Genomic DNA, 17,438 nt, shown 5'->3' on the forward strand with positions numbered 1-17,438 from the left:
AAAGTAAGGAGACAACGTCGTATCTTCAAAGCAACTAAAACGCATGACCATCGACCCAGACTCCACCAGGAGAAGTCAAGGCGAGAGTGTCCTTGCCAGCAGGCTTTCACCAGAGGTAATTCTCAAGAACGGAACTGAGGCAGAAAAAGATGATTCCAGATGGAATGTCTGAGATGCAGGAAGTAAGACCAAGCAAAGAAATTGGGAAATACATGAGCAAATTTAAATAAACATGGTTGCATCAAAAAGTTATCTGTAAAGCTCTGTATGATGATTAAGATGATGTCAGATGCTGTAGCAGATAAATCTCCAAATCTCAGCGGTTTAAACACGTGTCCTTCTCTCTCTTAGGTGCTCATTCAATGTGGGTGTTCCTGGTCAGACAGCCTCCCTGGGCAGCTCTCCTCCAGGCATGCTGAAGGACCCAGGCTCCTTACCCCTTTTGGCTTATCATCTTTTAAAAAAAAATCTGCACCTAAGGATATTTTTAAAAATTAATTTGAGAGAGAGACATCAGTGGGAGAGAGAAACATTGACTGGTTGCCTCTTGTATGAACCCCAACTGGGAATCGAACCGCAACCCTGGTATGTACCCTGACTGGGGATTGAACCCACAACCTTTTGGTGTATGGGACAATGCTCCAACCAACTCAGCAACCCAGCCAGGGCACGGCTCACCATCATTTAGCCGGGGGATCCCGTGGCTGTCCTAGGTCTTCCAACCAGGAGGAAGAAGAAGGAGAATTGAGGCTGCACATGGGACGTTATTATGGGCTGACCTGGAAGCGGTGCACAGCCCCCTACTCACGTTCGTAGGAGAGCTCAACCAGCTGCAGGAAAGGCTAGGAAATGGTGTGACTGCTGTATTCATTATCTGCTGCTGTGTAACAAATCGCTTCAAAGCTTACTGGCTTAAAATAATGATGAACATTTATTATTCCAGTTTCTATGGGTCAGGATTTCAGAAGCAGCCTACCTGGGATGGTTCTGCCCTCCTTTTGTGCATGATGGAGTATGCATGTGACTCCTAGAACTCTTGCAGCCATTCTGCCACCATGAGGGAAGCCACCTTGAGAAATAAACATACGCAGACAATGTATGAAAGGGTCACAAAAGAATACTTATAATTATAGGGATGATTAAACAAAACAAAGCAATTCTAAATTACCATAGAGGTATAAAAGGCCAAGGGCACCCAAAAACAATTCTGAAAACAAACAAGGTGGCGAAGGCATTAAACAAGCATTAAACAGAGATACCTGGAGGTGGCATTATATTATTATCATTATTATATTATTGTTATTATAGAGTTGTAGCCTTACAAATAACTGGAGACAGCATAAACTAGTCACCAAGTGGAGTTGGAAAAATTGGCACCTGGTTTCCAATACTAAAAATAAAAATCTGATACTAATGAAAGCAATAACTACAATAATAATGGCTGCCATTTGCTGACAACTACAAAGCGCTAGACGTTTGTATTTGATTTACCTCATTCTATCCTCACCCCAACCCTAAAAGGTATTCTCATTTATTACTCCAATTTGACAGATGAAAAAGCTGAACCTCACAAGGGCAGAAATGGTTCCTTCGGACCACACATGGCTCAGCCTCCTGGTCACTGGTCACTGGTCACCGGTCACAGAGCCCCTCCTCAGTAGCTGGAGCCTGTCTCAAGAATTCCAGGCTGGGGCAGAGGCTGTCTCTTCTGGGAGACAGGGAGACAGACCCCTCTGTCTACACCCAATCAGGCCCTAGACCCAGAATTGCTGCTTGGCCCTGACTGACCCAGGGACAGATCTATGGCTGATTAGACCCTGGCTGAAAGCACAGACCTCTTTGTCATCACTTAATGAGAAGCTAATCACCAGGTCATTAGAGGGTGCTGGTGATGAGGAGTTTGGTACTGGGTGGGAGGGAGGAGGATGCTTTGGGTTACCTGGATGATTTACAGCCTCAGAGGCCAGGCTGGCTGGGGAAGGGGGCCAAGAGGCAGGAGGAGGAGAAAGTTAATATTCACAGAGCATCTTAGAGAGGCCAGGCCCTGGGCTGAAGCATACCGTGTTCTGTTTTATTTCATCCTTACAGCAAACCTTATGAAGCCGCGTTATAACATATCCCCAGTTACAGACAAGGAAACAGGCTCAGAGAGGTTAACGAAGCATCTCGCCCAAGCTATACAGCTCATAAGTAACGGTCTCATTCCAGAGTCCAAACAACCGCACTGCTGTCAGCGCTGTGGCGCAGCAGGGCTGGGCGCAGGTGAAGGGCTAAGAAACTGTCTAGCTTTAGACCAAGAAGGGATGATGTGTCAGGAGGTGCTTGGTTGAGGGATGTTGCTCTGTGGGCTGGGAGTAGGGGCATGGAAAAGGGCTGTTTGCCTGCAGGCTCGGTTGGTTGGAGCATCTTCCTGTAAACAGAAGGGTCGTGGGTTCGATGCCCGGTCAGGGCACGTGCCTGGGTTGTGGGTTTGGCCTCAGTCAGGGCATGTAAGAGAATGGCTGTTTCTCTTCCTCTTACTCTCTCTCCCCTCTCCTCTCTCTAAAATCAATCAGCATGTCCTCAGGTAAGGATACGAAATAATAACAATAACTAAATATTATTCAGTGCCTTTTATGTTCCAGACACTGCACTAAGGGTGTCATTTAATTCAATTCCATGAGGACGGAGTTACCAATCCATCTTACCGATAAGGAAACTGAGGAAACCGAGGAAACCGAGGCTCAGAGAAGTCACCTGTTCCAGGCCTGACATCTAGCCAATGGCAGGGATAAGGCTGGCTGGGGTAAGAGGAGAAACAGGGCTGTTGCTGCTCTCTGCTCTGCGTGGTCCAGGTTCTTGGTTGTAAATAACAAAACCAAACTTGGGTCACATAAGCGAAAGAGGAAGTTACTGGGCAGCTCCCAGGTCTCTCACAAGATCTGTTGAAAAGAAAGTCTAGGAATTAAGTTTGGGAAACTTACAGGAATTACAGGAAACGGGGTTGCTGGACCCACAATGCAGCCAGTGACCTCCTGTGGATGCCCCCACAGGGCACTGGAGACCACCGGCCTTGGCACTGGTACGGCAACTGCCCCACCGCTGCCCGTGTCTCTGGGAGGGCCACCTGCTCCACATTCAAGTCAAGGACCCAGACTCCTGCCTGTCCCAGCCAGACACCTCTCCCGCCCAGAGCTCCACCAGGGGGCGCCCTCCCCCCAGATGGCGTGGTTGTGCAAATGCTGCCCAGCAGTCAGCAACGACGAGAACAAAAATCTCCCACAAGCCCCAGGGGCCCCGGGTCTCCCAGCCTCCCAGGAAGAAGTGAGCATTGTGCCATCAGCTCTCTGCCCCTCCTGAGACTTCTCCCACGTCCACAGTGAGCCCTAGTTCAGCGCCGATCAGTAGGGGCTGCTCAGAAATCTCAGGCCTCAGGCTCTGCTGCACCCATCGATCATCACCCCCACGTGTCCATTCTACTTTCCACACAGGTGATGGCACCAGCCTCCCTCTCGTACAACACCCCCTCACCCCCGCCCACAGCTCTGGCTCCTCCACTCTCCCCTTGTTACCCAACAGCAAGTGGGGTCCCACTGCCCGCCACCGCCCTCTAGGCGTAATTCCAGAGGCAGAGGTTTAGTGATAAAGACAAGAAGTCTCTATTCAAAAAGTACACAATTTTAGAATAACAGCTTTCCACATGCATTAGTCACCTAAGCCTATCAATTAAGGCTAAACTCTAACTCTTTAGTTACAGCTTTAATCTCTTAAACCTATCAATTAAGGCTAAACTCTTTCACACCTGAGTTCTCCTAGCATTTCCCCCTGTTAGTTTTAATTATCTTGTTCCATAGGGTTAGTTTACAAACTAAAACAACATAAGGTACAAAGCTACACAATTTTGGAAGAATGGCAGGCTTCTGCCTCAGAGGTCGTCCCCTCTGGAACACCCAAAGAATGCACCTGCCACCCCGTGCCAGGCCCGCTGCACCCGGAGTTCCTTCCTGTCCAAAATACCGTCCGTTGGGAAACCCAGGCATCCTCGAGGAAGAGAGCCCCAGAGCCAGCCAGCCCGAGAGCCCTTCTTTTATTTCGAATCTTCTGGCCCATAATTCCACGCGCTCTGGAGGCATTCAGCTTCTCAGCCAATCCCGTCCTAGACTGTTTACCTCCTGCAACCTCCTCCTATGCCCCCTCCCTTCTCCTCCCCAGTGACCTGATCAGATCTCTGCATCAGCCTGGACCCTTACTGTGGCCTCCTAGCTGGAGTTTGCTTTAGAGACGCTCTCCACACTGTTCAAAGGAACTCTACTGACAATCCAAATATGACCGTGTCACATCTCAGCAGAATACCCCTTTGTAGTACCTAGTTACCCACATGACAAAAAACAAGCTTTTTAGCATGACACCGAGGGATCCCAGCCTCATCTCCTACCAGTCCCTGGTCTTGCACATCATGGTTTGGCGAAGTCAGTTTACTGTATTTTCCTCATTATACAATGAAGGTTTATAATTCCAGGTTTGGCACATGCTGTTCCCTCAGTCTTCAATGCCTTTCCACCCCTTGTCTCCTTGGCAAAGTCCTATTCATCCTTTGAAGTCCAGTTCAAGCATCACCTGCCCTGTAAAACCTTCCCCTGACCCCCCAGAGAAGCTCCTACTCCACCCGCTGCACCGCTTTCAAACCTTGCGCACGCTCCCGTTGCCTGCTATTGCAAGAGTTCGCTAGCTGGCTTTCTTCACTAAGGTGGCAAGCTCCTTGAGGAACCATGTCTGTTTTGTTCATCATCATATTTTCAGTATTTAACCCAAGACCCGGCAAATAGTAGGTGCTCAATAAACTTAATTGACCTGGAAAGGTTTGCTGAGATCACAGTGGATGATGAAAGAGAACAGGGCTTCAGGAGACTAGAGGTTGGAAGGTGGCAACAGCCAGCCTTGGCGTCTGAGGGGTGAGAATGTAGGCAGGGAACTGAAAGGAGGGAGAGGTATGAATTCCAGGGAGTAGGGAAGGACTGTTGGAGAAAGCAGCCCGAATGCACTTGTACTTCCAAGGAAGGGGCGAATGGAGAGGGAAAGCATTAAAATCCAGGGAGGGGCAATGGATGAGCAAGGCCCCCAAAGGGGATGGGGTGGAGGCAGAAAGGAGAGAAGAGGACACGACCCCCAGAGCACAGTGGGGGATACCTGGGGCAGGAGGGAGGAATTAAGACACAAAGGTGGGAGCCGCCCGGAGAGGGGTGTGATGGAGGGGGCCCTCATCCAGCAGTCAGACAAGTAGACAGCTCATGGTCTCTCTCCTGTTTTCAAAGATCCGTAAAGTGAGGGGAGGAGGTAAATGTTCCATGTCTTTCCATCTCTTGCCACGTAAGAGGGGGAGATGCTGCAGCAGCCTGTGCGCCCATGCCACGGACCCCAGCTCACCTGTCACTCTGCTGGCCCCGTTGGCCACCTTGCTGTTCCTGGATGCCCTCCGGCCTCAGGGCCTTTGCACATGCTGTTCCCTCTGCCTGGAAGCTCGCTCCCCAGCTTCACTGCCTTGTCTCATCCAAATCCCTACTCTGAGGTCACCTTCCCAGGTGGGCTTTCCCTGACCCTGCCTCCCTTTACCTCAAACACGTACTCACGCTTTCTACCTTTTTTGATACTATTTTTTTTCTGTAGCATGTACCACTTTCTAACATACTTCTAATAGTACTTGTTTACTACATAGATTATTTTCCTCATTATTTGCTGTCCACACTAGAATGTGACTTCCACAAGGACAGGTTTTTGTTTTATTTACAGCTCTCCTAGAACATGAGGCAGTCAATACATTTTTGTTGAATAAATGAAGGAATAAGTACACGGGCAGAGCCCCAATCTGCTGATTCCCAACCCCCACCCCCGCACACGGAGTCCGTTCTCAGTTGAAACGCTGAGGGTCCCGACCTAAGAGAGAAGGGAGGCTGCCGGCCTTTCCGGAGGCCGCTTTCCGGGAACGGTCCAGGGCTCAGGACCCCGTGGGCTCGGCTTCTCCGGAAGGCCCCGGTCCCCGGCTTTGTCCCCAAGGTGGGAGTTCTGTCTCCCTCGGGGGAGTGACGCCGGAACTCCAGGGGATGAGCAGGAATTTGTGAAATCCAGGCTGAGCCGAGCGGTAATAGGCACCTTCGCGGCCGCCGGCGGAACCGCCCGGCCCTAAATCACCGCCGCGGCTCCTCCTCCCCGCGCCCGCCTCCTCCCGGCCCGGAGAAGCGGCGCTCCCGGGCAGGGGCGGCTCCGTTCTCGGGGCGCGCGATCCGCCAGCGCTGCAGGTGCCGCGGAAATAGCTGCCCCGCCGCCCGCCTTTGAAGTGGGCCCGCGCCTGCCCCCGCCCCGCGCCCCGCACCCCGCGCCCCGCGCCCCGCGAGCCCCCACACCGGGTTGCAGCCAGCGATCCAAGGGAAACCCCTCGGATTCCCGGGGTTCGTGGGCAGGGGGCCTCCCTCCGGGAGCCCCGGCTATAAGTCAAGAGGGTGTGGCCTCCGAATTTCGGGCTGGGGCCGGCCTGGAAACGCAGGTCCGAAACCAGGGCAGAGATCCGGGCCAGTTCTGGGGAGGGGCCCGCTCCCAGCACCCGGCAACTTGTGCTGTCTGGGCATCTTCTTTGCTTTTACCAACCTCTTAATGTCGGTTTGAGGGTTCACGGTTAGGGGGGCAGCAGGGAAATTTGTGTTTCAATTCCATTTTTTTCTCCTTAGTGCTCTTCTGCTCTTCTTTTTTGCGGCCCATAGTTGTCCATTGTGGTGAATTTTCCCTCCATCCAACACGTGGGTGGGGATGTTCTCAAGTTGATGCGCAAGAAAGAAATTGTGTGTAGTCAAAATTATCCTGGAATAAGACTTAAATTGCAGTACGCGAGGCCTTATAACCCTGCGGAAAAGCTGGTAGGCAAGCTGAAATGAAATAGCTGCGGGGACAGACTCTGGAGGAACAAGTATCTGTTGCATCTTTCCGCCTGCATTCACGCCGCTTTGCTGTTAGGACAGAAGTTTGCATTCGGAATATCCAGGGTGGAGTCTGCGAAGTTGAGGATGCCGCTGCTGAGAACCGCAGCTTTAAGACGACCTCAGATTCCCCCAGGTGCCCGGTGGGGGAGGAATTCTAAAGCATCTCTATTTGGCTGCAAGGCTTACTTTCTTCTCTTTTAATATCGAGCTTCAAAGACAAGTTAACACACATTTGTGGCTGTCAACACATGTGAAAGCCCATAGCACCGGGCCTGGTGTTTAATAGGTGCTCAATAAATGTTTACTGGACTTGAATATAGAGCTTGCTTGATCGGACCGGTGTGGAATTTCCAGAGTTTCATGAATTTGCAGAGATTGCCCCGTTTATTCAACATTCAGCACATATTTTCTGGACCTACGTCGTGCCGGGCACTGTGCTAGGCAGGAGCTGGGAATATGGAAGTGATCCAGATGTGGTCCCAGTGTGGACATGAAAGTACAGTATGATCTGCCTAATTCTCAGGTGGGATTAAAAAAAACACAGGGAAGCTCTGGTGGGGGTGGGGTGGGAGTGGGGGTGGAGCGGGTGGAGGGGGCTGAGGACTGGCTTCACGAAGAGGAAGGGTTATCAAGCTGGTGACCGCTACAGGCCATTGAACTCAACCCAGAACTCCGACAGGCACAGAGGCGTGGAGACGCCCCAGCACAGGTACGCAGCGGGCTGCAGGCTGACCCTGAATCCCCTCGGGCTGCCCGGGGCTCATTGGGTTCCTGCTCACCTGCAGTAGGGTCAACTGCTGGGCACTGGCCTGTCACTTCTGCGCTCTGCCTGGGGTCCCGCAGCCATCAGCTCAGCTGCGCTCGGAGTTTGAATTGTCCAAGAAACCACAGGCGGCGAATCTCAGCCCAGGACGCAGGCAGTTGAGCTGCTCTGGTCTTCTCTTGGCTTCCAGCCCATACTCTCCACTCTCTCCTGCTTGTCTCTTCACTTGGGGGACCCTCCTTCCCTATCGCCCCACCCCAAGTTTTCTCTATATCAGCCACGCTCTTTTTGTTTTTCACGTTTGAATATATCACACTGGATTTTGTCTGAAAGGGCAGATGCCGGTCTGTAATACCTACAGGAGGTCAGTGGGGGCTGAGGGGCTGGGCTGGGGGTGGGGATGCTCTCTGAACGAAACCACAGGTACACAGACCAAGAAGGGTTAAGAGCTTGGTCCTCGAAGAGCAGCCGCAGAGTCGGAATTGAAATTCTGGCTCAGCCACAGCTCATCCCCCTGACTCGGGGCGAGTTCCTTAACTCTCTTGGAGTTCAGTTCCCAGTATGTATAATGGGTATTATAATAATAGGGCTTTCGGTATAGGATTGTTGTGAGGCTAAGAAAAAGTAGGTTTAAAAAGCACTTAGTTCCACGCCTGGCCTATATATAGTAAGCACTTGATAGAAGTCAGTATCAATATTACTATTGTTATTACTAATTATTACTAAGCAGCATCCTGTGGACTGTGAGTTCTCAGTGGAAGAAGGCTTGGCTCCGGAAACAGTTTAAACTTGTTTATCATCTAATCGACACGAGCTCCTCAGCTCCTGTGCTGCCCCAGGCAGGGGCTCCCCTCTGTGAGGCTGCCTGGGATGAGTGGGAAGGGAAGGCTATACGTGGACAGGTCATCTCCATCCTTCCATGGGGGTGCTCTGGGCCTGCCCATCCGTTTCCCCTGACCATGGGTCCTGTGGGCTCCCTGCATGCACCCAGGCTGGGACTGTCCTCCAGATAACCAGATCGGTGCTTTCTTTCCATCTTTCTTTCTTTAACACTTTATTTACTTATTTATTTTAGGGAGAGGGGAAGGGAGGGAGAAAGAGAGGGAGAGAGACATCAATGTGAGAAAGAGAGAGACATAAATCAGCTGCCCTTTGCACGCACCCCAACTGGAGTCCGAACCCGCAACCCAGGGATATGCTCTGACTGGGAATTGAACCAGCGACCTTTCACTTTTCAGGAAGAGGCCCAACCGCACTTGTCAGGGCAGATCAGTATTTCTTAAGGCCCACTCTTTACTTTGCTCCATGCACTGAGTCCTCTGAGGCTGGTATCACTTCCATTTTGCAGGGAGAAATCGGAGGTTCAGAGCTTTTCCCAAGGTCTATATGAAAATGTTGGGTATCAGGTGAGTTTGGGTCCAAAGCTTGAGCTCATTACCACTACACTACTCTATCCCACACTCAGGGCCAGCTTCATGGGTGGGGGGCCTTCCATGCTTAGAAGTGCCCCAAGCCTAGTTTAGTGCTCTGCTGTCACCACCTTCAGATTCTTAATAATTTTGAACACAGGGCCCCGCATTTTCATTTTGCACTGGGCCCGGCAAATTATGTTGCTGGTGCCGCCTGCCCTCTTTTGTAGAGAGTGGGTCTTCCTTGCAAAGAAAACAAACTGAAGTGCAGAGTGGGGGCACGACTAGCACAAGGTCATGCAGCCAGAACAGACCTCCCTCCTGACCACCTGTCCAGAAGAATTCTCTGGAAGCACTCCTGTGTCCACCCATGCCCTCGAAGGGCAAAGTTTTGGGAGGAGTCTCTGGCCGGGGTTGGGGGAGGGTGTTTAATAAAGCACTTAAAAGACCTGACGTCCTGCCTCCCACTCTGAGACCCATCAAGACTGACATGGTGTTATTTGGGGGGTGGACATGGATGCTCAGACATCGGGGCCTGTGCTCCGTACGGAATTCTGCTTGAGGCAGGCATCTCTGTGTGTCTGCGTGTGCTTGTGTGCATGCCTGTGTGTGCATGTTGTGGGGGTGGTGAGAAGTGGATTCCAGTTTTAGCTGCTTTCATTCACTTTTTAATTCCACAGAGAGTTCAGATTTGGGGGATATAGCCCCAGAAATACAAACGACCTTAGGATGCTTACATCTAGTAGGCAAGGCAGACTATAAAACAGATAATTAGCCCTGGCTGATGTGGCTCAGTGGATTGAGTGCCAGCCCGTGAATCAAAGGATCATTGGTTCGATTCCCAGTCAGGGCACATGCCTGGGTTTTGGGCCAGGTGCCCAGTAGGAGGCGTTCAAGAGGCAACCACACCCTGATGTTTCTCTCCCTCTCTTTGTCCTTCCCCTCTCTCTCTAAAAGTAAATGAATAAAATCTTTAAAAAATAGTCACACAAATACAGGCATTTGTTGCCTAGTGCCCAGTTCTTTTTCTCCACAGACTAATTCAGAGTTAGAAATAATGCGCTAATGGTGTACCCTTTGGCAAGATGGGTGGGAACCCCATGTCATCCCAGCAGACACCGCAGCAGGCCTTGGCATTTTGGAGGCATTTGGGTCATGGCTAGGAATGAGACTGGTCTTGGTGCTCCAAGTCACTCCCCCCGGGATGCCTGAGATTCCACTGGGGGTCTTCCTCTAGGATGAAGTTTTATTCTTTTTCCGAGACCCTGTTTAAAAATCAAATCCCTGGGAGAAGGGAGTGGCGGGTGGGTTCACTGAGTTCATAACATGGCAGTGCTGTGTCATGAGGCAGGGCTGCCCAAGGGCTCTGGACCCCCAAAGATGCCCCTGATGGGTACCACGAGGGGCTCCAGAAGGCCACAAGACAATCTTCTCCCTCACCCTCTGCTGCTGACTCAGCCCAGCTCTGCTGGCAGAAAGGAGAGCCAAAGGGAGGGAGGGGAGAGTGAGGCCCACTCAAAACCTGAACCTGACTCCCACAGCCTCACTCTGCTAGCTGAAAAGGCCGGTGACCCCAGGCCCCTCTCACCGGCAGGCCCTGCTGCATCACACCCACCCCTCCGTTACTGCTCCTGTGAGAACAGTCACGTTTTCCTCAGTGACAGCTCTGTGGTTGCCCACAGGACTTGACAAGAACTTTCAAGGTCCTTGAAATTTGGCAATCTATTTGGGGGGCAGGGTAGAGGGGAGGAAGAATGTGGAACCCAGCCACCCCAGAGAGGCCCTTGAGCGAGGCAGGGCAAGTTCTCCCTGGAGCACTGTCCCGGGCGTGGCCTGGCTGCCCTGGCCCCCTCATACAAGAATCTGCATGCTTCCTCCCTTCCTTTCTTTCTTCCTCTTGGTCCCTCCCTCGCCAATCTACCTGGAGGCAGGTAATAAAGCAGGAGGAGGGAGATGGATGGATGGGGAGGGCGGAGAGCCACGTGGTGTCATAAGGCCCAGCTAAAGAGGGCTGTCCTGGGAGTGCCCAGCCTACAGGAGCCAAGGCTCAGAGGGGGGACTGTCAGCCTTGTGAGCAGCAAGGCCTGGAGAAGGCCATGCACCGAGGTGTGCCAGGACCAGGCCTCAAGGGCCTTAAGGGGGCCGAGGGATCTGCCAAGGGATCTGACTTGGGGGGCTCCTGCCTAGAGGCCGGGAAGGATTTTGGGGTGCTGAAGGAGAACGGCATCCCTTGCGGCCTGGGCGAGGCAGAGGACGTTCCGAGCAGCAGAAAGCGCGCGCGGCCCGTGCGGTCCAAAGCGCGGCGCGTGGCGGCCAACGTGCGGGAGCGCAAGCGCATCCTGGACTACAACGAGGCTTTTAACGCGCTGCGCCGGGCGCTGCGGCACGACCTCGGCGGCAAGAGGCTTTCCAAGATCGCCACACTGCGCAGGGCCATCCACCGCATCACTGCGCTCTCCCTGGTCCTGCGCGCCAGTCCCGCGCCCCGCTGGCCCTGCGGGCATCTGGAGTGCCACGGCCAGGCAGAGCGCGCCGGGGACGCCGGGGACTCGGGTTCCAGCCCGCCGCCGCCCGCGGGGCTCTTCCCACCGCGCTGTGCCTTGTGCTCCCCACACACGCCCCTGGGACGGCCAGTGACCGAGGCGCAGGGTCTGACCCAGGCCTCCACTGGGAGCTGGCGCCGGTGTCCAGGGGCGCCCTTTGCCTGGCCCCTGGGCCACCTGCGTGCGGATTCCGGGCCGAGCTACCAGCACTCCTGACCTGCCTGCTCACTGAGCACACCGGCCAGTGCAGGGAGGAGCCAATGGCGGGACGACTATGGGAAGACTGCAAAACAAAAAACAAAACAAACAAAAAACCCAACCGGACTCAGCAAAACTGAATGGGCGTGGGCTGATGCTTCCTGGCCTGTGGGAAGGAGCTCTGAAGCCTGGGGCGGCACACCCCACCTCCGCAATCTCAACCTGGAGTGGCAGCTCCGGGGAAGGAGCAGGACCCTGCTGGACCCTTTCTTACGTTTGGACTTGATGAACTCTTCTTCGAACGTGACTTTTGTATTCACATGTCTCTGAGTCCTTTCATCCCTCGTTGACTTTTAGGACAAGGGGGGCTTTTGGACAGGGGGCCTTGTACGAGGGAGTGCGGGTGGCACCAGGTGTGGTCTGACGGGACAGTGTGGGGTCCCCTGCCTCTGCCTGTGCTGACGCCCCAAGTCTGTGATCTGGGAGAGGTGATCAGAAGCAGCCAAATAAAAAGGAAGCTGTCATTTCTGTCTGCTACTAGTACTCCAGGACTGGGCCCGGTGGCCCAGGGGGGCAGGAAGGCCTGAGTGACTTGAGGCCTGGGGACTCACCCTGAAGGCCCAGGTAGGTACGTGGTGGCATTGAGTCAAGACTCCAGGTGTGGCTGAGCGCATGAGGGGCACTGTGGGAAAGGACATTATGGGAGAGGGGGAGCAAGGCCTGGGAGACTAAGGATGTGGTCAGCCCCATCTCCGGATCTCTGCACATCTGCCATCATAGCCGGCCACAGTGAGGACAGCGATGGAAACAGTCTGGGCCAGTCTCACAGGAGGAAGCTGAGGGTAGGGCCGAGGACTGGGGGTCAGTGAGCCCTGCCTGTACCCCGAGTGATGAGATGGAGTCCCCAGTGAACCAGTGCAGCTAGGGCCACTGTGAGGAGGGGTGGCCTTCGAATCCGGGAACGATTATGGGGAGGAGGTTCAGGGAAGCAGCCCCTTTCTCCCCGGAGATGTCTGGGGACCTGCTCTCATCCAGGATGAGCGCCCCTGCGCTCGCATCCGACCTCACTCAGGCTGGCCTGGCTGGTGGTGCGGGGTCGCTTGCTGGGTGAGAGCCCACCTGTGCCAGGAGTGGGCTGAGAGCTTTTGGGTCTCCGTGGAGAGTGGGGCTCTTGCCAGCTGGGGAGAACAGTTACACAGCGCAGAATGGGGGCCCCATGGGAGCTGGAGAGATGCCCTCAGCCCTGGAGGAGAGAGGGTTCCTCAGAAGAATTGAAGGGGGCTTTGCCTTCTGGCCAGTACATTTGGCATCTCAGCTCAGAGACCCCCAATTTCACGCAGCAAGTGGCTGCGGCACAGGTCACAGGAAGGCTTTGACTCTGGGTGGTGAGGGTCAGGGGTCCAGATAGGAGTGAAATGTGGGACTCTGGCCCCGCCCTGGTCACTGAGCCTCCCTGTCATGGAGAGGCAGTGCCACAGTCTGAGAGGGCACAGAAAAAAGACAGGTGAACCTGAGGTCCAGTCTCTGCTCCACAAGCTGCACGTGTGACCCATGGCATCACTTAACCTCTCTGAGCCTCTAGTTGCTCACCTCTGTCCCAGATGATTCTACCTCGGGGTAGCTGTGAGGATTCGCATTCCTCTGAAACACAGTTTCTGGCGATTAGAAGGTGTCCCATAAACTGTCCCTGTTTATATATTACTATGCTCATATGACAGAACAGCCTGGGCCACGCTCCCACCCTGCTTCAGCCTGAGGCTCTTATTCTCTGCTAACATGGTACTATGACCAGCAAGCCCTGCTTTCCTAAATTCCAGGATAGAAAGAGCTGAGGGTCCACTGGTCCAGTGGTGCTTTCCACACCAGGGTGGTGAGGGTGCCCCCTGCAGGTGGAAAAGGGAGTGTACAGCAGAAGTGGAAGGTCAGCTGGGGGCTGTGAAAGTTCCCTTGAAGTACAATTGACCTTTGACAAATACGGGAGGGTTAAGGGCACAGACCAAACGCACAGGCAGAAGTCCACATATGTGGATTCCCAGCTGCAGACTGGAAATGCAGTTGAACTTCGAACAGCACAGGTTTCAACTCTGTAGGTCCGCTCAAACAGAAAATTGAAAAAATCCATGCGTATGAGAAGGTGCTCAGTTCAAACCCCACCCAGTTTTCCAAGCGTGTTTCTCAGGCTCCTCACTTACCAGCAGCGTAATCTTGGCAAATTGCCTCATGATGTTGAGCCTTGACGTTCCCATCTGTGTAATGGACTTACATAATGAGTACTTCCATCTTAGGCTGTGGGGCCGGCTCAATGGGATAATGCATTTAAAGCACTTAGCATAGTGCCTGGCCCAGGCAAGCACTCACTGACTGGAAGCTATTAAGACATATTCTATTCACAAGGTTGTTATAAGCAGAGAATGCGTAGGAAGGTGTCTCATGGAAAGTCCACGACCTGTTAGTTACTGTCATTGTTTTATCAGGGCTGTGGGTGTGAGCGCACGCACCTGCTGACGTGTATTTGCCTAGCATTCTGAGGGGTTTTGACACGCACACATCACGTTCCTGCTTACACAGATGTGCGGACGAGTGAGTATTTGTGTACATATGTGTCTGCATTGATCTAACAGGCTCCCCCTGAGGCTTTGGGGGTCCTAGGCCAGAATACCCTTTAATTGTGTGCTTTACAGGCTTTTTGGAACCTTTGCTCGACTTTTCATGTTCCCAAGACCACGTCCCTTCTCCAAGCTAACTTGTTTGCTGTGGAGAGGACATAAATCTGTGACTGCTGAAGAGATGGATGTTATCAGCCAAGATAGGTTTGTCCAAATAGAGAGAAAAACAGTTAGTACCAGGACAGGTACTAACTGAGAATATTAATTGGGTATACAGTGGAAAGTACTGGAGAGAGAAAACATATGTAAGACAGAGCTGCTAAACTTATGGCCAAAAGCTATGAAGGACTGATATATGTATAAAGACAGAAATTACGTATCTATAAAGTTAGTACCCACGGCCCACTTAAATAGTGTTTAGAGGGGAGAGTTAACTTTTAAAGGGCAGAGAGTAATAAGTATTGTAGCACTTTCACCCTGGCTGGGTGGCTCAGTTGGTTGGAGCATCATCCCATGCACCATAAGGCTGTGGGTTCGGTTCCTGGTCAGGGCACAAACCTAGGCTGCAGGTTTGATTCCTGGGGTCGGGTGTGTTCGGAAGGCAACTGATCGATGTTTCTCTCTCACATCAATGTCTCTCTCTCTCTCTCTCTCCCTCTCTCTGTAAAATCAATAAACATATCCTAGGGTGAGGATTAAAAAAAAAACCCGATAGCACTTTCAGCAAGTTTACAGCTCACAAAGCTCTCTCATGCACTCAGTCTCTTGGAACCCTGTGCCTTCTGCACCGTTGCCTCCCACTCGCCGCCTCCCTCCCAGCAAACAGGACCTCACCTCTCCAGCAACATGGAACACGCCAGCGGAAGTCACTAACAATCGTAACACCCAATGTCATCGGGCATGTGGAGGAAAGGGCACATTTACAGATTTCTAGTTGTACTGTGTATCTGCTCCTTTTTTGGTAAAGAAAACCTTGGCAAAACAAAAATGGAAGTACTGCAAGGAATAATCCAAAAGGAAAACAAATCTGCAAGAAGGCCGTCCCAGCAGCACCGTACATAATAGTGAGGGATTTGAAACAACACAAATGCCCAGCCAGAGAGGCCTGGGAAAGCTCACTCTGGTTTGCTACCTGAATGGAAACCACGGTGAGGAAGAGAAGCTGGTCATAAAATGTTCCGTGCCCGCTGATCGTGACTGTAGACAAGCATGTAGGTGCGGGAGGGGTGTAAGCGGGGTTAATGTCCATCGTGTTTTTTGTAATTGTTTTTAAAAGGTGAAAGATTCGTCTCCTTAGAGCACCTTCCAAAGAGAAATAGGGAAATAGGGAAATGTTTTGAGCAATGACGGGAAGGACAAAGGATCTCAAGTAGATTCCCTTGGAGGGACCTCAGCTAACAGGTGTGAAACTAGGGTGCTTGCGTTGGAAGCATGATCACATGGAGTTTGTTTTTTTAAAGATTTTATTTATTTTTAAGGAGGGAAAGGGAGGGAGAAAGAGAGAGAAACATCAATGTGTCGTTGCGTCTTGCGCCCCCTACTGGGGACCTGGCCTGAAACCCAGACATGTGCCCCGACTGGGAATAGAACCAGTGGCCCTTTGGTTCTCAGGCCTGGGCTCAATCCACTGGGCCACACCAGCCAGGGCTGATCACATGGAGTTTTCGTCAACTTGGCATGTGCGTGTGTGTTTGTACAGACACTACTACCCCAGGAGTTGGGTGAGCCGGGCCCAGGAAGTCCTCAGTGAGAAGAGGAATTTGCTTCCTCGCCCCATCCTGTCAGCCCCATGGATCTCCTGACCCCAGTGAGCCAAGGGCAGGGAGGGCTGCGGGGCACGGACATGACGGGCTGCATTCCCTCTTCCCCATTGATTAGGCTCCAACTTCCCTCTTTTCTGAGGTTTCCTGCCCACCCCACTGCCCGCAAGGACACCCTCCACTGCGCAGGTCCATCCCCCCTCCACTGTGCATACCTCAGCATCCTTCATCCTTCAGACGGCTCAGGCTGGGGGTGGGCAGGACTGGCATGAGTGTTGGTGCAGACTCACCTCGGGTGCTTGGTTGGAGTTTTCATCTTCCTCCGGTTCACCCTGCTGCCCTTAACTATGAGCCAGGCACTGGGCTAGGGAGTTGGGTTTACGCCCACTCCTCCGTGACCTCATAGCCCATCAGGGAAGAGGGACAGAGAAGGGAATGACGTTCTTCAGTTCCCTGCGTCCATACTAGGAAGCAGCCAGCTGTGGACCAGAAGGAGGCCACCCATCTGTCTGGCTGGGCAGAGAAGGCAGGCAGGCCAGGTGCAGGTGGAATCAGAGGAGCTCCATGCTCTCTTCTAAAGGCTGCAGCTGACCCTGAGGCTCTGCAGAAAATGGGCCCAGGGTCCCAAGATCCTTGTGTTAAAAAGCCTAAAATGCCTATATTTTTGTGAAATAGATTTTTAAAAAAATCAACACTTGTTGAGTCAATATTGTGTGAGCCAAACCAACTTTATATAATGAATATGGCCCGTGGGCCTCCACTTAAGACTTCATCTGGGATTTGAGGGAGTGGGAGGCTGGAGCAGGACCTGGCCACAGGAGTAGCCGGCTGGGTTGGGCTCAGCGGCTCTGGAGTGCAAACGAGATACTGCCTCTCCCTGCCTCTCCCTGCCTCTCCCTGCATATCCCCCATCTCCCCCTCGCCCCAGTTTCCACTCCACCTGCAGTCATTCCCCTCAGCACCTTCAGGCCAGTAGGTGGCACCAGGAGCCCAGCATCTCACAGAGACAGAGGGAACCTGAGTCGCCCTGTCCTGACTGCCAGCCCACCCAGCCATGGCCACCCTGGGGACTTCTTGGCTTTTTCTTTTCTTTTTGAGTTTTTATGAAGTCCTAAAGTCCCCTTTGTGTCAGGCTGGTTCTGTCCTCGAGGCTGGCATAGCCCAATAGAAATATAATGCAAACCACCTTTTAAATTTTTTTAGTAGGCACGT

General features: G+C 52.7%; 1 protein-coding gene across 1 annotated transcript; it reads left to right on the forward strand.

Moving 5' to 3' along the window:
• Positions 1 to 11,215: 11,215 nt before the first annotated feature.
• BHLHA9 (basic helix-loop-helix family member a9) lies at positions 11,216 to 11,878 on the forward strand. Its single transcript, XM_024564998.2, has one exon. It carries the CDS (start codon positions 11,216 to 11,218, stop codon positions 11,876 to 11,878), a length of 663 nt encoding a protein of 220 aa, XP_024420766.2.
• Positions 11,879 to 17,438: the final 5,560 nt, after the last annotated feature.

The sequence above is a fragment of the Desmodus rotundus genome, chromosome 9 (assembly GCF_022682495.2).
Source record: "Desmodus rotundus isolate HL8 chromosome 9, HLdesRot8A.1, whole genome shotgun sequence".
NCBI classification, from domain to species: domain Eukaryota; kingdom Metazoa; phylum Chordata; class Mammalia; order Chiroptera; family Phyllostomidae; genus Desmodus; species Desmodus rotundus.

Excerpts from the sequence above, each read along its gene's own strand:
- BHLHA9 (XM_024564998.2), top strand. The coding sequence starts at position 11,216 with ATGCACCGAGGTGTGCCAGGACCAGGCCTCAAGGGCCTTAAGGGGGCC.